We start from the raw sequence: 22,503 nt of genomic DNA, 5'->3' as shown, positions 1-22,503 counted from the left end.
CGCACACACACCACGGTACGCACACACACCACGGTACACACACACACACACACAACACGGTACACACACACACACACAACACGGTACACACACACACAACACGGTACACACACACACACAACACGGTACACACACACACAACACGGTACACACACACACAACACGGTACACACACACACACAACACGGTACACACACACAACACGGTACAGAATGGTGAGAGGTGAACATTTTACCTTGGAGTAGAAGTAACGACACACGGCCTCCTGGGCCCAGGGTTGGAAGTAGAACTCTGCTCTCCTCTCCTCTTCTGGGTTCGCAACCACATCAGTCATAGTCTGTAAAAAATAATCATATACATAAGAAACTTAAAACTTCCTTCAATAAAGCCTACAGGTATAATGTGTAGTTTGTTGTTCTACGCACCATGCATGTTATCTATATTTATTTTTTCATTCAGATACAAATCCTCAGGCCTATCAACATTTTTATTTTTATTTATCCGTTATTTTACCAGGTAAGTTGACTGAGAACACGTTCTCATTTGCAGCAACGACCTGGGGAATAGTTACAGGGGAGAGGAGGGGGATGAATGAGCCAATTGTAAACTGGGGATTATTAGGTGACCGTGATGGTTCATGGGCCAGATTGTGAATTTAGCCAAGACACCGGGGTTAACTTACGATAAGTGCCATGGGATCTTTAATGACCTCTTTTTTAGACCAGAGGAAAGAGTGCCTCCTACTGGCCCTCCAACACCACTTCCAGCAGCATCTGGTCTCCCCCATCCAGGTACTGACCAGGACCAACCCTGCTTAGCTTCAGAAGCAAACCAGCAGTGGTATTCAGGGTGGTATGCTGCTGGCATACCTCATCCCTGTGTCGTGGTTAAAGAGAGACCTATGGGACCATCTCTTAATTCAGGACTACAAACTACAAGGTTACTTGGCACCAGGCAACCATGCGGAAGTCTGAATGTTCAGTTGGAGGAAGAAAACAACAGCTATGAACTTTGGACTGGACTCAGCTTTAATCACCCCTCGGTTGTCATTGACGGTCCAGTCAGCCTGGTGTTTGGTCCAAGAATCATCTGAACAAACACTACACATCTAGCTTGTGCTAATGGCTAACCTACGTCCACGGCAGCTAGCAGGTGCTAATGGACAATATACATCCACGGCAGCTAGCTAGTGCTAATGGATAACATACATCCACCGCAGCTAGCTAGCGCTAATGGCTAACATACGTCCACGGCATCTAGCTAGCGCTAATGGCTAACATACATCCATGGCAGCTAGCTAGCGCTAATGGCTAACCAAATCCATGACAACACATGGAGGGGGTAATGTTCAGTAAGACACTCATCAAAATGTTCTGCAAACGAAAACGGCAATCTGTGTATGTATTGGACACAAGTTCAAGTAGTGTCTCCCAGTTTCACTTAATTTCAATGTATTTTCTTCTTAATGAACATGACCCAAATGCTTTGGGGGGGTTATTATGTAAAGGGTAATCAGTAACTGAGCAGCACTAGAGAGCTGTGGTTTCCCCATGTGTTTGTTTACCTTGCAGTAAAGAAAATATAATATTACTGCTCCCCTCATTTCTTTATCTGAAGTAGAATCTTTCCTCGGCACCAGTTCTCTTAAGTTTAGTAGTTTACCTTGAGGTCCCTGTACTGTGATCACAGCCAGTGATTGATGAAGCCCTGGGGTACATCCCTGTTTCCACAGTTTTCTCCCTATGCCCCATAGTGGTGTTTCCCTGTTAGTCTACCCTACAGCCCCTGAACTGTGACTGTATCCAATTAAGTTAGTCCTAAATATTTCATCAACTAAAAGCATTGCATTTGGGACAAATCACTCACTCACTCACTAAACCTCAACTAAATATTGTGATGAATAATGTGGAAATTGAGCAAGTTTGGAGTAACACTGGATTGTAAACTGTCATGGTCAAAACATGTTGATACAACAGTAGATAAAATGGGGAGAAGTCTGTCCTTAATAAAGCGCTGCTCTGCCTTGTTATCAAAGCTATCAACAAGGCAGGTCCTACAGGCCCTAGTTTCTACCTTCTTAACAACACTATCAACAAGGCAGGTCCTACAGGCCCTAGTTTCTACCTTCTTAACAACACTATCAACAAGGCAGGTCCTACAGGCCCTAGTTTCTACCTTCTTAACAACACTATCAACAAGGCAGGTCCTACAAGGCCCTAGTTTCTACCTCCTTAACAACACTATCAACAAGGCAGGTCCTACAGGCCCTACACCCAAACAAGGGCACTGCGTTCATCCACCTCTGGCCTGCTCGCCTCCCTACCACTGAGGAAGTACAGTTCCCGCTCAGCCCAGTCAAAACTGTTCGCTGCTCTGGCCCCCCAATGGTGGAACAAACTCCCTCACGACGCCAGGACAGCGGAGTCAATCACCACCTTCCGGAGACACCTGAAACCCCACCTCTTCAAGGAATACCTAGGATAGGGTAAGTAATCCTTCTCACCCCCCTAAAAAGATTTAGATGCACTACTGTAAAGTGGCTGTTCCACTGGATGTCATAAGGTGTATGCACCAATTCGTAAGTCGCTCTGGATAAGAGCGTCTGCTAAATGACTTAAATGTAAATGTAAATATGTACACATGGATTTTGTGTTGCAGATGTGTGGTAGTAGAGTAGGGGCCTGAGGGCACACACTTAATGTGTTGTGAAATCTGTTCTGTCATGTAATGTTTTAAATGGTATATAAACTGCCTTAATGCTGCAGGACCCCCAGGAAGAGTAGCTGCTGCTAATGGGGATCCTTGTTAAATACAAATACAGCCAGTCATTGATAAAGCCCTGAAGTACTTCGCTGTTTCATTCCCTGTTTTCTCTCTACTGAACAATGCTCCATAGTGGTGTTTCCCTGTGTGTTTACCTTGAGATCCCTGCACTGCGATTGCAGCCAGTCGTTGATGAAGCCCTGGGGGTCTCTGGCGAAGCTCAACATGAACTCTCTCTGGGTCTTCAGCTGGTTGATCGTCTCTATGGTCTCATGGATCTACAGGGGAAGAAGAGAGAGATGGAGGGTCAATCCTAGTTCAACATCTGAATAAACTATTGTCTAAATGATCTGATGGATCTGAAGAGGAAGAAACAGCAAGATGGCAAAAATGTGTGCCATTGGGGGTACTCAAGGACCAGAGTTGGGATCCACTGGTATAGAGTGAACTCTCGTCCTCTCGTCATTTCCGGTCACAACTTGCAGGCTTGTTTTCGAATTGCTGTGCGTTTTGTTGCCAACCTATTTTGCTACCTGACAACTTTACAGGTTTCACTTTTTAATTACCGTTCATATATTTATTTATTTTTTCCTCAACTTTTTCACTCCGGACGCTTTATCTGGACACGATTCGTCAGGACCTCCAACAGCCGAAGCTAAGTAGTAACATTAACATGATGCCTTCTAATTGCAGCCGCTGTGCTCGCCTTACGGCGAGGATAGCTGTACTGCAAGCCCAGCTTCAGACGCAATCGTTAGGCAAGGGTAATTTCAGTGTAGGAAAGGATGAAACAGCGTCTGTGCCACCAGTAAGTACAGATAGTAGTATAAATCCCCTCGCACAGTCCCCGCAGTCGGACAACTTTCTCACGGTTTCTGGAAGGAAATGGTGTAGGAAAGCTCAACCGGTGTCGCTCAATCAGCCGACAGAAACTTTCAATCGGTTCTCCCCATTAAGCAGCGGGTCGGTGTCAGAGGCCGAGTCTTCTCTGGTCTCTATTCCTCCCGTTACGGGGTCTGAGACGCCGAAGCTTCCCACCATTAGCTCTGACAAATTGAAAACTCTAGTCATTGGCGACTCCATTACCCGCAGTATTAGACTTAAAGCGAATCATCCAGCGATCATACACTGTTTACCAGGGGGCAGGGCTACCGACGTTAAGGCTAATCTGAAGATGGTGCTGGCTAAAGCTAAAACTGGCAAGTGTAGAGAGTATAGAGATATTGTTATCCACGTCGGCACCAACGATGTTAGGATGAAACAGTCAGAGATCACCAAGCGCAACATAGCTTCTGCGTGCATATCAGCTAGAAAGATGTGTCGGCATCAAGTAATTGTCTCTGGCCCCCTCCCAGTTAGGGGGAGTGATGAGCTCTATAGCAGAGTCTCACAACTCAATCGCTGGTTGAAAACTGTTTTCTGCCCCTCCCAAAAGATATAATTTGTAGATAACTGGCCCTCTTTCTGGGACTCGCCCACAAACAGGACCAAGCCTGACCTGCTGAGGAGTGACGGACTCCATCCTAGCTGGAGGGGTGCTCTCATCTTATCTGCCAACATAGACAGGGCTCTAACTCCTCTAGCTCCACAATGAAATAGGGTGCAGGCCAGGCAGCAGGCTATTAGCCAGCCTGCCAGCATAGTGGAGTCTGCCACTAGCATAGTCAGTGTAGTCAGCTCAGCTATCACCATTGAGACCGTGTCTGTGCCTCGACCTAGGTTGGGCAAAACTAAACATGGCGGTGTTCGCCTTAGCAATCTCACTAGGATAAAGACCACCTCCATTCCTGTCATTACTGAAAGAGATCATGACACCTCACATCTCAAAATAGGGCTACTTAATGTTAGATCCCTTACTTCAAAGGCAATTATAGTCAATGAACTAATCACTGATCATAATCTTGATGTGATTGGCCTGACTGAAACATGGCTTAAGCCTGATGAATTTACTGTGTTAAATGAGGCCTCACCTCCTGGCTACACTAGTGACCATATCCCCCGTGCATCCCGCAAAGGCGGAGGTGTTGCTAACATTTACGATAGCAAATTTCAATTTACAAAAAAAAGACGTTTTCGTCTTTTGAGCTTCTAGTCATGAAATCTATGCAGCCTACTCAATCACTTTTTATAGCTACTGTTTACAGGCCTCCTGGGCCATATACAGCGTTTCTCACTGAGTTCCCTGAATTCCTATCAGACCTTGTAGTCATTGCAGATAATATTCTAATCTTTGGTGACTTTAATATTCACATGGAAAAGTCCACAGACCCACTCCAAAAGGCTTTTGGAGCCTCCACAGAGCCACTCCAAAAGGCTTTTGGAGCCATCATCGACTCAGTGGGTTTTGTCCAACATGTCTCTGGACCCACTCACTGTCACAGTCATACGCTGGACCTAGTTTTGTCCCATGGAATAAATGTTGTGGATCTTAATGTTTTTCCTCATAATCCTGGACTATCGGACCACCATTTTATTACGTTTGCAATTGCAACAAATAATCTGCTCAGACCCCAACCAAGGAACATCAAAAGTCGTGCTATAAATTCACAGACAACACAAAGATTCCTTGATGCCCTTCCAGACTCCCTCTGCCTACCCAAGGACGCCAGAGGACAAAAATCCGTTAACCACCTAACTGAGGATCTCAATTTAACCTTGCGCAATACCCTAGATGCAGTTGCACCCCTAAAAACTAAAAAAATGTCTCATAAGAAACTAGCTCCCTGGTACACAGAAAATACCCGAGCTCTGAAGCAAGCTTCAGAAAATTGGAACGGAAATGGCGCCACACCAAACTGGAAGTCTTCCGACTAGCTTGGAAGGACGGTACCGTGCAGTACCGAAGAGCCCTTACTGCTGCTCGATCGTCCTATTTTTCTAACTTAATTGAGGAAAATAAGAACAATCCGAAATTCCTTTTTGATACTGTGGCAAAGCTAACTAAAAAGCAGCATTCCCCAAGAGAGGATGACTTTCACTTTAGCAGTGATAAATTCATGAACTTCTTTGAGGAAAAGATTATGATTATTAGAAAGCAAATTACGGACTCCTCTTTAAACCTGCGTATTCCTCCAAACCTCAGTTGTCCTGAGTCTGCACAACTCTGCCAGGACCTAGGATCAAGAGAGACGCTCAAGTGTTTTAGTACTATATCTCTTGACACAATGATGAAAATAATCATGGCCTCTAAACCTTCAAGCTGTATACTGGACCCTATTCCAACTAAACTACTGAAAGAGCTGCTTCCTGTGCTTGGCCCTCCTATGTTGAACATAATAAACGGCTCTCTATCCACTGGATGTGTACCAAACTCACTAAAAGTGGCAGTAATAAAGCCTCTCTTGAAAAAGCCAAACCTTGACCCAGAAAATATAAAAAACTATCGGCCTATATCGAATCTTCCATTCCTCTCAAAGATTTTAGAGAAGGCTGTTGCGCAGCAACTCACTGCCTTCCTGAAGACAAACAATGTATACGAAATGCTTCAGTCTGGTTTTAGACCCCATCATAGCACTGAGACGGCACTTGTGAAGGTGGTAAATGACATTTTAATGGCATCGGACCGAGGCTCTGCATCTGTCCTCGTGCTCCTAGACCTTAGTGCTGCTTTTGATACCATCGATCACCACATTCTTTTGGAGAGATTGGAAACCCAAATTGGTCTACACGGACATGTTCTGGCCTGGTTTAGGTCTTATCTGTCGGAAAGATATCAGTTTGTCTCTGTGAATGGTTTGTCCTCTGACAAATCAACTGTAAATTTCGGTGTTCCTCAAGGTTCTGTTTTAGGACCACTATTGTTTTCACTATATATTTTACCTCTTGGGGATGTCATTCGAAAACATAATGTTAACTTTCACTGCTATGCGGATGACACACAGCTGTACATTTCAATGAAACATGGCGAAGCCCCAAAATTGCCCTCGCTAGAAGCATGTGTTTCAGACATAAGGAAGTGGATGGCTGCAAACTTTCTACTTTTAAACTCGGACAAAACAGAGATGCTTGTTCTAGGTCCCAAGAAACAAAAAGATCTTCTGTTGAATCTCACAATTCATCTTAATGGTTGTACAGTCATCTCAAATAAAACTGTGAAGGACCTCGGCGTTACTCTGGACCCTGATCACTCTTTTAAAGAACATATCAAGACCATTTCAAGGACAGCTTTTTTTTTCCATCTACGTAACATTGCAAAAATCAGAAACTTTCTGTCCAAAAATGATGCAGAAAAATTAATCCATGCTTTTGTCACTTCTAGGTTAGACTACTGCAATGCTCTATTTTCCGGCTACCCGGATAAAGCACTAAATCAACTTCAGTTAGTGCTAAATACGGCTGCTAGAATCCTGACTAGAACCAAAAAACTTGATCATATTACTCCAGTGCTAGCCTCTCTACACTGGCTTCCTGTCAAAGCAAGGGCTGATTTCAAGGTTTTACTGCTAACCTACAAAGCATTACATGGGCTTGCTCCTACCTACCTCTCTGATTTGGTCCTGCCGTACATACCTACACGTACGCTACGGTCACAAGACGCAGGCCTCCTAACTGTCCCTAGAATTTCGAAGCAAACATCTGGAGGCAGGGCTTTCTCCTATAGAGCTCCATTTTTATGGAACGGTCTGCCTACCCATGTCAGAGACGCAAACTCGGTCTCAACCTTTAAGTCTTTACTGAAGACTCATCTCTTCAGTGGGTCATATGATTGAGTGTAGTCTGGCCCAGGAGTGGGAAGGTGAACGGAAAGGCTCTGGAGCAACGAACCGCCCTTGCTGTCTCTGCCTGGCCGGTTCCCCTCTTTCCACTGGGATTCTCTGCCTCTAACCCTGTTACGGGGGCTGAGTCACTGGCTTGCTGGGGCTCTCTCGTGCCGTCCCTGGGGGGGGGGTGCGTCACCTGGGTGGGTTGATTCACTGTTGTGGTCGGCCTGTCTGGGTTGGCGCCCCCCCCCCCCCTTGGGTTGTACCGTGGCGGAGATCTTTGTGGGCTATACTCGGCCTTGTCTCAGGATGGTAAGTTGGTGGTTGAAGATTTCCCTCTAGTGGTGTGGGGGCTGTGCTTTGGCAAAGTGGGTGGGGTTATATCCTTCCTGTTTGGCCCTGTCCGGGGGTGTCCTCGGATGGGGCCACAGTGTCTCCTGACCCCTCCTGTCTCAGCCTCCAGTATTTATGCTGCAGTAGTTTATGTGTCGGGGGCTAGGGTCAGTTTGTTATATCTGGAGTACTTCTCCTGTCCTATTCGGTGTCCTGTGTGAATCTAAGTGTGCGTTCTCTAATTCTCTCCTTCTCTCTTTCTTTCTCTCTCTCGGAGGACCTGAGCCCTAGGACCGTGCCCCAGGACTACCTGACATGATGGCTCCTTGCTATCCCCAGTCCACCTGACTGTGCTGCTGCTCCAGTTTCAACTGTTCTGCCTTATTATTATTCGACCATGCTGGTCATTTATGAACATTTGAACATCTTGGTCATGTTCTGTTATAATCTCTACCCGGCACAGCCAGAAGAGGACTGGCCACCCCACATAGCCCGGTTCCTCTCTAGGTTTCTTCCTAGGTTTTGGCCTTTCTAGGGAGCGTGCTTCTAGGGAGCGTGCTTCTAGGAGCGTGCTTCTAGGGAGCGTGCTTCTAGCCACCGTGCTTTTACACCTGCATTGTTTGCTGTTTGGGGTTTTAGGCTGGGTTTCTGTACAGCACTTTGAGATATCAGCTGATGTACTTAGGGCTATATAAATACATTTGATTTGATTTGATTTGATGGATGTCCAAACCAAGATGGATGAAGTAGTCACTTTTCTTTGTTGTTTATTAGACCAGACAACAATGCAAATGGATCCATACTTAAGTAACACAAACCAGATTGAACCAGTCTATTGGCCCTGTAGTCACGTTAGCTCCTCCGATACTTCAGTATAATGTACCAGATTGAACCAGTCTGTTGGCCCTGTAGTCACGTTAGCTCCTCCGATACTTCAGTATAATGTACCAGATTGAACCAGTCTATTGGCCCTGTAGTAGGACATCACATTAGCTCCTCCCATACTTCAGTATAATGAACCAGATTGAACCAGTCTGTTGGCCCTGTAGTAGGACATCACGTTAGCTCCTCCCATACTTCAGTAACATGAACAAGATTGAACCAGTCTGTTGGCCCTGTGGTAGGACATCACGTTAGCTCCTCCCATACTTCAGTATAATGTACCAGATTGAACCAGTCTGTTGGCCCTGTAGTAGGACATCACATTAGCTCCTCCCATACTTCAGTAACATGAACCAGATTGAACCAGTCTATTGGCCCTGTAGTGGGACATCATGTTTGCTCCTCCCATACTTCAGTATAATGAATCAGATTGAACCAGTCTATTGGCCCTGTAGTAGGACATCATGTTAGCTCCTCCCATACTTCAGTAACATGAACCAGATTGAACCAGTCTGTTGGCCCTGTAGTCACGTTAGCTCCTCCCATACTTCAGTAACATGAACCAGATTGAACCAGTCTGTTGGCCCTGTAGTAGGACATCATGTTAGCTCCTCCCTCAGTAGAGAAGGTCTCATCTCTGTTGTGCTTAATTGGCCTTTGTCACAGCAGCTTGTCGAATAACAATTGGCCCAGAACAGGACAGCACAACTGGCCCTTAAATGTACACAGGGAGCTAACATTAATAATATGCATGTCAATCTCTCATGGCTCAAAGTCACTACTTGTGTATTTGTGAGAAGTATTGACATGTTGAATGCACCAAGCTGTCTGTTTTAAACACTACTGGATACACTGTCTAATGGAGGTCTCTCTGACCTTAGTCTGCATTAGATACCTCAGCTCTAGTGCCAATGCTACAGACAGGGTGTGTCTCTCAGAGACTCTTTCCTGTGGGTTCTTCTTCTTTGTCTGTATTAACATTCTGAACTTGAAGTAGGCGTACTGCTGCTGGAGAGGAGGGAGGAGGACTGTCTATTTCTGGAGAGGAGGGAGGAGGACTGTCTATTTCTGGAGAGGAAGGAGGAGGACTGTCTATTTCTGGAGAGGAAGGAGGAGGACTGTCTATTTCTGGAGAGGAAGGAGGAGGACTGTCTATTTCTGGAGAGGAGGGAGGAGGACTGTCTATTTCTGGAGAGGAGGGAGGAGGACTGTCTATTTCTGGAGAGAAGGGAGGGCTATCTTCCTGGAGAAGAGGGAGGAGGGCTATCTTCCTGGAGAAGAGGGAGGAGGGCTATCTTTCTGGAGAAGAGGGAGGATGGCTGTCTTTCTGGAGAAGAGGGAGGATGGCTGTCTTTCTGGAGAAGAGGGAGGATGGCTGTCTTTCTGGAGAAGAGGTAGGATGGCTGTCTTTCTGGAGGAGAGGGAGGAGTGCTGTCTTTCTGGAGGAGAGGGAGGAGTGCTGTCTTTCTGGAGAAGAGGGAGGAGGGCTGTCTTTCTAGAGAAGAGGGAGGAGGGCTGTCTTTCTAGAGAAGAGGTAGGAGGGCTGTCTTTCTAGAGAAGAGGTAGGAGGACTGTCTTTCTAGAGAAGAGGTAGGAGGACTGTCTTTCTAGAGAAGAGGGAGGAGGGCTGTCTATTTCTCTTTTTATTCAGTGAGTTCAGTGAGTTTCTCTGTAGTCAGTTCCTGCCTGCTCCCAGTCCCTGCCTGCTCCCAGTCCCTGCCTGCTCCCAGTCCCTGCCTGCTCCCAGTCCCTGCCTGCTCCCAGTCCCTGCCTGCTCCCAGTCCCTGCCTGCTCCCAGTCCCTGCCTGCTCCCAGTCCCTGCCTGCTCCCAGTCCCTGCCTGCTCCCAGTCCCTGCCTGCTCCCAGTCCCTGCTTGCTCCCAGTCCCTGCCTGCTCCCAGTCCCTGCCTGCTCCCAGTCCCTGCCTGCTCCCAGTCCCTGCCTGCTCCCAGTCCCTGCTTGCTCCCAGTCCCTGCTTGCTCCCAGTCCCTGCTTGCTCCCAGTCCCTGCTTGCTCCCAGTCCCTGCCTGCTCCCAGTCCCTGCTGACTGTAGTTAGTATCAAACAATCAACGCAATGAATGTTATTTTTTATAGTGCCTCTATTTTTCACTCTTCCAGGCTGTACAATAATGAGACAAAAGGTGTGTGGAAAACATCTGTTCGCAACCTCAGAATAGCTCACCATAAGATGTTGTAGGCTTGATTCCATCCCTTGAAAATGAATGGACCCATGTAAAGTTCAACTATAGCATGGGCTCCATACATACCTTGTTGTCCAGGCCAGCTATCTCCTGCTGGCTGGCGGTGGATAGGAGGAAGGAGTTCATCTGGGTCTTTAAAGTGTCGTCCACCTCCACATCGATGTCATAGCAGGCCGTCTTCTTCTGGTCATTGGGATCCACACTGTAGACACACAGAGAGGAGTTCGATCACGCAGAGTCTAATCTTACACTATGGGTTCGTTCCAGATGGTCATTTCTTGCAGTCACGCTGCACATCTCAGGAGAGTTCTATATCATATTAACGTGGTTCCTGAGACATTTGAACACTTCTGTAGGCATTGTGAGATCTGATCATCTGAGCATTGTCTTACAAAAAAGGCCAGGAGTTCTTCCTGACCACGGAACAACTCTCGACCCAAGTGATGACATAGTGAGGTGTTGACCCTAGAGGCCAGGAGGACATAGTGAGGTGTTGACCCCTAGAGGCCAGGAGGACATAGTGAGGTGTTGACCCCTAGAGGCCAGGAGGACATAGTGAGGTGTTGACCCCTAGAGGCCAGGAGGACATAGTGAGGTGTCGACCCCTAGAGGCCAGGAGGACATAGTGAGGTGTGGACCCTAGAGGCCAGGAGGACATAGTGAGGTGTCGACCCCTAGAGGCCAGGAGGACATAGTGAGGTGTGGACCCTAGAGGCCAGGAGGACATAGTGAGGTGTGGACCCTAGAGGCCAGGAGGACATAGTGAGGTGTTGACCCTAGAGGCCAGGAGGACATAGTGAGGTGTTGACCCTAGAGGCCAGGAGGACATAGTGAGGTGTGGACCCTAGAGGCCAGGAGGACATAGTGAGGTGTGGACCCTAGAGGCCAGGAGGACATAGTGAGGTGTGGACCCTAGAGGCCAGGAGGACATAGTGAGGTGTGGACCCTAGAGGCCAGGAGGACATAGTGAGGTGTGGACCCTAGAGGCCAGGAGGACATAGTGAGGTGTGGACCCTAGAGGCCAGGAGGACATAGTGAGGTGTGGACCCTAGAGGCCAGGAGGACATAGTGAGGTGTGGACCCTAGAGGCCAGGAGGACATAGTGAGGTGTTGCTGCTGGATGTAAGGGTTCGTCCTACCTGATGACATGGTTAATAAAGACGATTAGGGTTCGTCCTACCTGATGACATGGTTAATAAAGACTATTAAGGTTCGTCCTACCAGGTGACATGGTTAATAAAGACGATTAGGGTTCGTCCTACCTGATGACATGGTTAATAAAGACGATTAAGGTTCGCCCTACCTGATGACATGGTTAATAAAGACGATTAAGGTTCGCCCTACCTGGTGACATGGTTAGTAAAGACGATTAGGGTTCGTCCTACCTGATGACATGGTTAATAAAGACGATTAGGGTTCGTCCTACCTGATGACATGGTTAGTAAAGACGATTAGGGTTCGTCCTACCTGATGACATGGTTAGTAAAGACGATTAGGGTTCGTCCTACCTGATGACATGGTTAATAAAGACGATTAGGGTTCGTCCTACCTGATGACATGGTTAATAAAGACGATTAGGGTTCGTCCTACCTGATGACATGGTTAATAAAGACGATTAGGGTTCGTCCTACCTGATGACATGGTTAATAAAGACGATTAGGGTTCGTCCTACCTGATGACATGGTTAATAAAGACGATTAGGGTTCGTCCTACCTGATGACATGGTTAATAAAGACGATTAGGGTTCGTCCTACCTGATGACATGGTTAATAAAGACGATTAGGGTTAGTCCTACCTGATGACATGGTTAATGATGATAGGTTCTGGAGGCATCAGGAGAGCATGTAGGCGTTGTGGGATCTCAGAGAACTTCATACGCTGGGTCTCAAAGATCTAGGACAACATAGATAAAAACAACTTTATTCATTTACTCAAGAACTGGACATGCAAGGATTTCAATATTGTGCTTTTTACGTTTCGGCTATGGACAGTTAATAAAGATCATATGTCAGAGGTCTGTGGTGTGTTTGGGCTCAGGACAACATAACAGACCCATTTACCCATAATCATAAAGATGATGAAATGGCAAAATCCCGTTACTAACATACGGTCCATCAGGTTATATAACAAATCCTCAACATTACAGATACCAACGTGGAGAAAAGACACCGGTTCTATTTTCCCCAAGAAAGGCTTATATCTTCCAACCAGCTGTGAACAAAGAGGAGAATTGCTGCTCTCTGACCTGCTGCAAGTACTTGTCAGTTGATGAACTATGACCCGCTGCAGGTACTTTTCACAGTTGAGGAACCCTGACCTGCTGCAGGCACTTGTCACAGTTGATAAACTCTGACCTGCTGCAGGTACTTGTCACAGTTGATGAACCCTGACCTGCTGCAGGTACTTGTCACAGTTGATGAACTCTCTCTCGTGGGGGTCCTGCAGCTTGTGGGTCTTAACATACTGCCAGAGTGCCTGGATGATGACCGGCCTGGTCTGGGTGTGGATCCCCAACATACGGGCCAGGCGAGGGTCCAGCTTGAACTGAGGGGGCTGGGGAGAGAGAAGTGAAATTAGCAGTGGCATTACACCATCAAACTGAAGACGCAAATGACAAGCATGTATTTGGGAGAGATGTTGAGAAAGGCCTAGCGGTCAAAAACACCTGGATCACATAGGTCGTTATCAATAAAACGTCACAATAAAGAGAAGAGCACAGAACTACAAATATAACATTGTGTACTATACCCGACAAGTAGTTAAGGACAATGTTCCATCCTTGTTCAGCTCTGCCTGTCAAGCAGCATAAGGACACATATGCCCATGTTGTCTAGTCTACTGTTGGCAAGGGATGTACTTATCAAGGGATGTACTTATCCTACCAACATAGCTAGCTTACAACATTATCCCCTTTTCAACGTTGTTGTTAAGAGCGTTTAATCACGATGGCTGCTGACAGACATGATAGGCCACGTAAAATTGGCTAGCTAGTTAGCGAACAACAGATCAGGTCAGTAATGCTAGTGGACAAGCTAACAACAGATCAGGTCAGTAATGCTAATGGACAAGCTAACAACAGATCATGTCAGTAATGCTAGTGGACAAGCTAACAACAGATCAGGTCAATAATGCTAGTGGACAAGCTAACAACAGATCAGGTCAGTAATGCTAGTCGACAAGCTAACAACAGATCAAGGATGTACGTACAAGGGATGTATCCTACCAACATAGCTAGCTTACAACATTATCCCCTTTTCAACGTTGTTGTTAAGAGCGTTTAATCACGATGGCTGCTGACAGACATGATAGGCCACGTAAAATTGGCTAGCTAGTTAGCGAACAACAGATCAGGTCAGTAATGCTAGTGGACAAGCTAACAACAGATCATGTCAGTAATGCTCGTGGACAAGCTAACAACAGATCATGTCAATAATGCTAGTGGACAAGCTAACAACAGATCAGGTCAGTAATGCTAGTGGACAAGCTAACAACAGATCATGTCAGTAATGCTAGTGGACAAGCTAACAACAGATCAGGTCAATAATGCTAGTGGACAAGCTAACAACAGATCAGGTCAGTAATGCTAGTCGACAAGCTAACAACAGATCAGGTCAGTAATGCTAGTGGACAAGCTAACAACAGATCAGGTCAGTAATGCTAGTCGACAAGCTAACAACAGATCAAGGATGTACGTATCAAGGGATGTACTTATCCTACCAACATAGCTAGCTTACAACATTATCCCCTTTTCAACGTTGTTGTTAAGAGCGTTTAATCACGATGGCTGCTGACAGACATGATAGGCCACGTAAAATTGGCTAGCTAGTTAGCGAACAACAGATCAGGTCAGTAATGCTAGTGGACAAGCTAACAACAGATCAGGTCAGTAATGCTAGTGGACAAGCTAACAACAGATCATGTCAGTAATGCTAGTGGACAAGCTAACAACAGATCAGGTCAATAATGCTAGTGGACAAGCTAACAACAGATCAGGTCAGTAATGCTAGTGGACAAGCTAACAACAGATCAGGTCAATAATGCTAGTGGACAAGTTAACAACAGATCAGGTCAGTAATGCTAGTCGACAAGCTAACAACAGATCAGGTCAGTAATGCTAGTGGACAAGCTAACAACAGATCAGGTCAATAATGCTAGTGGACAAGTTAACAACAGATCAGGTCAGTAATGCTAGTCGTCAAGCTAACAACAGATCAGGTCAATAATGCTAGTGGACAAGCTAACAACAGATCAGGTCAATAATGCTAGTGGACAAGTTAACAACAGATCAGGTCAGTAATGCTAGTCGACAAGCTAACAACAGATCAGGTCAGTAATGCTAGTGGACAAGCTAACAACAGATCAGGTCAGTAATGCTAGTCGACAAGCTAACAACAGATCAGGTCAATAATGCTAGTGGACAAGCTAACAACAGATCAGGTCAATAATGCTAGTCGACAAGCTAACAACAGATCAGGTCAGTAATGCTAGTGGACAAGCTAACAACAGATCAGGTCAATAATGCTAGTGGACAAGCTAACAACAGATCAGGTCAATAATGCTAGTGGAAAAGCTAACAACAGATCAGGTCAATAATGCTAGTCGACAAGCTAACAACAGATCAGGTCAATAATGCTAGTGGAAAAGCTAACAACAGATCAGGTCAATAATGCTAGTGGAAAAGCTAACAACAGATCAGGTCAATAATGCTAGTGGACAAGCTAACAACAGATCAGGTCAGTAATGCTAGTGGACAAGCTAACAACAGATCAGATCAATAATGCTAGTGGACAAGCTAACATGCAATAATGCAAGTGGAAAAGCTAACAACAGATCAGGTCAATAATGCTAGTCGACAAGCTAACAACAGATTAGGTCAATAATGCTAGTGGACAAGCTAACAACAGATCAGGTCAATAATGCTAGTGGACAAGCTAACAACAGATCAGGTCAATAATGCTAGTGGACAAGCTAACAACAGATCAGGTCAATAATGCTAGTGGACAAGCTAACAACAGATCAGGTCAATAATGCTAGTGGACAAGCTAACAACAGATCAGGTCAATAATGCTAGTGGAAAAGCTAACAACAGATCAGGTCAATAATGCTAGTCGACAAGCTAACAACAGATCAGGTCAATAATGCTAGTGGAAAAGCTAACAACAGATCAGGTCAATAATGCTAGTCGACAAGCTAACTTCCAGGGAATAAACTAGATTTCTTGCCATCTATAGTGGTGATGACTGGCGTTCACCCGGACGAGTTGTGAATAAAAATAGGCTAGTTGCCAATGTCAAGCTCTTTCCAAAAAGCCTAGCTATCTACCATGCCAAACAGTTTGGCTACCCTAACGTATCTGAAATTACATGATCATCAGATGCTTTACTGATCATGAAAAGCATGCCATTACCTGCTGTATATCTCTGATGATAGAGCTAAACAGTTACTAGCTGTATATCAGAGCTAAACAGTTACTAGCTGTATATCAGAGCTAAACAGTTACTAGCTGTATAACAGAGCTAAACAGTTACTAGATGCATATCTCTGATGATGGAGCTAAACAGTTACTAGCTGTATAACAGAGCTAAACAGTTACTAGCCGTATATCTCTGATGGAGCTAAACAGTTACTAGCTGTATATCTCTGATGATGGAGCTAAACAGTTACTAGCTGTATATCTCTGATGATGGAGCTAAACAGTTACTAGCTGTATATCTCTGATGATGGAGCTAAACAGTTACTAGCTGTATATCTCTGATGATGGAGCTAAACAGTTACTAGCTGTATATCTCTGATGATGGAGCTAAACAGTTACTAGCTGTATATCTCTGATGATGGAGCTAAACAGTTACTAGCTGTATATCTCTGATGATGGAGCTAAACAGTTACTAGCTGTATATCTCTGATGATGGAGCTAAACAGTTACTAGCTGTATATCTCTGATGATGGAGCTAAACAGTTACTAGCTGTATATCTCTGATGATGGAGCTAAACAGTTACTAGCTGTATATCTCTGATGATGGAGCTAAACAGTTACTAGCTGTATATCTCTGATGATAGAGCTAAACAGTTACTAGCTGTATATCTCTGATGATAGAGCTAAACAGTTACTAGCTGTATATCTCTGATGATGGAGCTAAACAGTTACTAGCTGTATAACAGAGCTAAACAGTTACTAGCTGTATATCTCTGATGATAGAGCTAAATAGTTACTAGCTGTATATCAGAGCTAAACAGTTACTAGCTGTATAACAGAGCTAAACAGTTACTAGCTGTATAACAGAGCTAAACAGTTACTAGCTGTATATCTCTGATGATAGAGCTAAACAGTTACTAGCTGTATATCTCTGATGATGGAGCTAAATAGTTACTAGCTGTATATCAGAGCTAAACAGTTACTATCTGCATATCTCTGATGATAGAGCTAAACAGTTACTAGCTGTATATCTCTGATGATAGAGCTAAATAGTTACTAGCTGTATATCAGAGCTAAACAGTTACTATCTGCATATCTCTGATGATAGAGCTAAACAGTTACTAGCTGTATATCTCTGATGATGGAGCTAAATAGTTACTAGCTGTATATCAGAGCTAAACAGTTACTATCTGCATATCTCTGATGATGGCGCTAAACAGTTACTAGCTGTATATCTCTGATGATAGAGCTAAACAGTTACTAGCTGTATAACAGAGCTAAACAGTTACTAGCTGTATAACAGAGCTAAACAGTTACTAGCTGTATAACAGAGCTAAACAGTTACTAGCTGTATAACAGAGCTAAACAGTTACTAGCTGTATAACAGAGCTAAACAGTTACTAGCTGTATAACAGAGCTAAACAGTTACTAGCTGTATAACAGAGCTAAACAGTTACTAGCTGTATATCTCTGATGATAGAGCTAAACAGTTACTAGCTGTATATCTCTGATGGTAGAGCTAAACAGTTACAAGCTGTATATCTCTGATGATGGAGCAAAATAGTTACTAGCTGTATATCAGAGCTAAACAGTTACTATCTGCATATCTCTGATGATAGAGCTAAACAGTTACTAGCTGTATATCTCTGATGATGGAGCTAAACAGTTACTAGCTGTATATCTCTGATGATGGAGCTAAACAGTTACTAGCTGTATATCTCTGATGATGGAGCTAAACAGTTACTAGCTGTATATCTCTGATGATGGAGCTAAACAGTTACTAGCTGTATATCTCTGATGATGGAGCTAAACAGTTACTAGCTGTATATCTCTGATGATGGAGCTAAACAGTTACTAGCTGTATATCTCTGATGATGGAGCTAAACAGTTACTAGCTGTATATCTCTGATGATAGAGCTAAACAGTTACTAGCTGTATATCTCTGATGATAGAGCTAAACAGTTACTAGCTGTATATCTCTGATGATAGAGCTAAACAGTTACTAGCTGTATATATCTGATGATAGAGCTAAACAGTTACTAGCTGTATATCTCTGATGATAGAGCTAAACAGTTACTAGCTGTATATCTCTGATGATAGAGCTAAACAGTTACTAGCTGTATATCTCTGATGATAGAGCTAAACAGTTACTAGCTGTATATCTCTGATGATAGAGCTAAATAGTTACTAGCTGTATAACAGAGCTAAACAGTTACTAGCTGTATAACAGAGCTAAACAGTTACTAGCTGTATAACAGAGCTAAACAGTTACTAGCTGTATATCTCTGATGATAGAGCTAAATAGTTACTAGCTGTATATCAGAGCTAAACAGTTACTAGCTGTATAACAGAGCTAAACAGTTACTAGCTGTATAACAGAGCTAAACAGTTACTAGCTGTATATCTCTGATGATAGAGCTAAACAGTTACTAGCTGTATATCTCTGATGATAGAGCTAAACAGTTACTAGCTGTATATCTCTGATGATAGAGCTAAACAGTTACTAGCTGTATATCTCTGATGATAGAGCTAAACAGTTACTAGCTGTATATCTCTGATGATAGAGCTAAACAGTTACTAGCTGTATATCTCTGATGATAGAGCTAAATAGTTACTAGCTGTATAACAGAGCTAAACAGTTACTAGCTGTATATCTCTGATGATGGAGCTAAACAGTTACTAGCTGTATATCTCTGATGATAGAGCTAAACAGTTACTAGCTGTATATCTCTGATGATGGAGCTAAACAGTTACTAGCTGTATATCTCTGATGATAGAGCTAAACAGTTACTAGCTGTATATCTCTGATGATAGAGCTAAACAGTTACTAGCTGTATATCTCTGATGATAGAGCTAAACAGTTACTAGCTGTATATCTCTGATGATAGAGCTAAACAGTTACTAGCTGTATATCTCTGATGATGGAGCTAAACAGTTACTAGCTGTATATCTCTGATGATAGAGCTAAATAGTTACTAGCTGTATATCAGAGCTAAACAGTTACTAGCTGTATAACAGAGCTAAACAGTTACTAGCTGTATATCTCTGATGATAGAGCTAAACAGTTACTAGCTGTATATCTCTGATGATAGAGCTAAACAGTTACTAGCTGTATATCTCTGATGATGGCGCTAAACAGTTACTAGCTGTATAACAGAGCTAAACAGTTACTAGCTGTATATCTCTGATGATAGAGCTAAACAGTTACTAGCTGTATAACAGAGCTAAACAGTTACTAGCTGTATAACAGAGCTAAACAGTTACTAGCTGTATAACAGAGCTAAACAGTTACTAGCTGTATAACAGAGCTAAACAGTTACTAGCTGTATAACAGAGCTAAACAGTTACTAGCTGTATAACAGAGCTAAACAGTTACTAGCTGTATAACAGAGCTAAACAGTTACTAGCTGTATAACAGAGCTAAACAGTTACTAGCTGTATAACAGAGCTAAACAGTTACTAGCTGTATAACAGAGCTAAACAGTTACTAGCTGTATAACAGAGCTAAACAGTTACTAGCTGTATAACAGAGCTAAACAGTTACTAGCTGTATATCTCTGATGATAGAGCTAAACAGTTACTAGCTGTATATCTCTGATGATAGAGCTAAACAGTTACTAGCTGTATATCTCTGATGATGGCGCTAAACAGTTACTAGCTGTATATCTCTGATGATGGCGCTAAACAGTTACTAGCTGTATATCTCTGATGATAGAGCTAAACAGTTACTAGCTGTATATCTCTGATGATAGAGCTAAACAGTTACTAGCTGTATATCTCTGATGATGGCGCTAAACAGTTACTAGCTGTATATCTCTGATGATAGAGCTAAATAGTTACTAGCTGTATATCAGAGCTAAATAGTTACTAGCTGTATATCAGAGCTAAACAGTTACTAGCTGTATATCAGAGCTAAACAGTTACTAGCTGTATAACAGAGCTAAACAGTTACTAGCTGTATAACAGAGCTAAACAGTTACTAGCTGTATATCTCTGATGATGGCGCTAAACAGTTACTAGCTGTATAACAGAGCTAAACAGTTACTAGCTGTATAACAGAGCTAAACAGTTACTAGCTGTATAACAGAGCTAAACAGTTACTAGCTGTATATCTCTGATGATGGCGCTAAACAGTTACTAGCTGTATAACAGAGCTAAACAGTTACTAGCTGTATAACAGAGCTAAACAGTTACTAGCTGTATAACAGAGCTAAACAGTTACTAGCTGTATATCTCTGATGATGGCGCTAAACAGTTACTAGCTGTATAACAGAGCTAAACAGTTACTAGCTGTATAACAGAGCTAAACAGTTACTAGCTGTATAACAGAGCTAAACAGTTACTAGCTGTATATCTCTGATGATGGCGCTAAACAGTTACTAGCTGTATAACAGAGCTAAACAGTTACTAGCTGTATAACAGAGCTAAACAGTTACTAGCTGTATATCTCTGATGATGGCGCTAAACAGTTACTAGCTGTATATCTCTGATGATAGAGCTAAACAGTTACTAGCTGTATATCTCTGATGATAGAGCTAAACAGTTACTAGCTGTATATCTCTGATGATGGCGCTAAACAGTTACTAGCTGTATATCTCTGATGATAGAGCTAAATAGTTACTAGCTGTATATCAGAGCTGTAAATAGTTACTAGCTGTATATCAGAGCTAAACAGTTACTAGCTGTATATCAGAGCTAAACAGTTACTAGCTGTATAACAGAGCTAAACAGTTACTAGCTGTATAACAGAGCTAAACAGTTACTAGTTACTAGCTAGCTGTATATCTCTGATGATGGCGTTACTAAACAGATTACTAGCTGTATAACAGAGCTAAACAGTTACTAGCTGTATAACAGAGCTAAACAGTTACTAGCTGTATAACAGAGCTAAACAGTTACTAGCTGTATATCTCTGATGATGGCGCTAAACAGTTACTAGCTGTATAACAGAGCTAAACAGTTACTAGCTGTATAACAGAGCTAAACAGTTACTAGCTGTATAACAGAGCTAAACAGTTACTAGCTGTATAACAGAGCTAAACAGTTACTAGCTGTATAACAGAGCTAAACAGTTACTAGCTGTATATCAGAGCTAAACAGTTACTAGCTGTATATCAGAGCTAAACAGTTACTAGCTGTATATCAGAGCTAAACAGTTACTAGCTGTATAACAGAGCTAAACAGTTACTAGCTGTATAACAGAGCTAAACAGTTACTAGCTGTATATCAGAGCTAAACAGTTACTAACTGTATAACAGAGCTAAACAGTTACTAGCTGTATAACAGAGTTAAACAGTTACTAGCTGTATATCTCTGATAATAGAGCTAAATAGTTACTAGCTGTGTAACTGATGATAGAGATAAATTGTGAGCAATTGTTTTGCATGGAATAATTGGACATTTGTAATTCTGACTACAATTTTCAACAAGTGCTGATATTACAACCAAATAGTTTAAAACTTTAGCAGGTTGTGATTAGCGGTGTGTTTACCTGGTAGTCCAGCATGAGCAGGACAGTGCAGCGTACGCCCACATCCCCTGGCCTCTTCACCTGGAACCCGTCTGTCTCCTGAGTGGTCGCAGTCCTGTGCCACTATAACAATAGAAAATAAACTTTATTTGTCTTTTTAGTTTCTTTACAACAGAATATCATTAGTTTACTATGGAGAAAATGGTTGAGAAGAGTGGCGGTTGCTAATATTGATCGCCTATTCATGAAAACAGATCTAAATCATGCATTTTTATATCCGAGCATTAAACCACATCTTCTTACCTCGACCAAGTGATTGTCAGGCCCATAGAGGTCCTTGTCCAACTCGATGACCAGAGACTTGAAGAAGGAAGAGAACTTTCTCTTCTGCTTGGTGGCTTCATATTTGGACACAGCAGTCTGAGAAAGAAAAAACATTCAGACATTTCATCAAGTTATAAACACACACAAGACACTATCTGTCAACACAGACACACACACCCTCAACACACACAAACATATGGCTACTAATTAGTCTTACATCTTCAAGCAGACGCCCTTCGACACGCAGCTCCCATGACGCAACAGTGCCCTCTCCGTCTTCTGCGTCGGGCTTGGCAGGGTTGAAGGTGTTGGATATGAAGATACGAAGCTTTCGCTTTTGCTGAAACACAAGAAGCCCAGTCATGTTGAATTTCACTATCAAAATGTGTATTACCTTCAGAGCAAAACATGGGACGT

The 22,503-nt window shown here is 43.4% G+C and overlaps 1 protein-coding gene across 2 annotated transcripts in view; it reads right to left on the bottom strand.

The window, feature by feature from the left end:
- The window catches only part of LOC118375530 (SWI/SNF-related matrix-associated actin-dependent regulator of chromatin subfamily D member 1-like), a 41,675-nt gene that overhangs the window by 4,986 nt on the left and 14,186 nt on the right, over window positions 1-22,503 (bottom strand). For both annotated transcript variants that reach the window (XM_052474069.1, XM_052474070.1), the window contains exons 4-11: window positions 22,304-22,426; window positions 22,066-22,182; window positions 21,784-21,885; window positions 13,271-13,432; window positions 12,675-12,772; window positions 10,946-11,081; window positions 2,919-3,041; window positions 236-337 (exon numbers count right to left, since the gene is read on the bottom strand). In XM_052474069.1, the coding sequence (XP_052330029.1) occupies window positions 236-337; window positions 2,919-3,041; window positions 10,946-11,081; window positions 12,675-12,772; window positions 13,271-13,432; window positions 21,784-21,885; window positions 22,066-22,182; window positions 22,304-22,426 (963 nt within the window). The remainder of the gene's footprint in view (window positions 1-235; window positions 338-2,918; window positions 3,042-10,945; window positions 11,082-12,674; window positions 12,773-13,270; window positions 13,433-21,783; window positions 21,886-22,065; window positions 22,183-22,303; window positions 22,427-22,503) is intronic.

This window comes from Oncorhynchus keta, chromosome 21, assembly GCF_023373465.1.
Source record: "Oncorhynchus keta strain PuntledgeMale-10-30-2019 chromosome 21, Oket_V2, whole genome shotgun sequence".
NCBI lineage: Eukaryota > Metazoa > Chordata > Actinopteri > Salmoniformes > Salmonidae > Oncorhynchus > Oncorhynchus keta.
The sequence above is the reverse complement of the archived record's forward strand: the minus strand, read 5'-3'. Positions and strand labels throughout refer to the sequence as shown.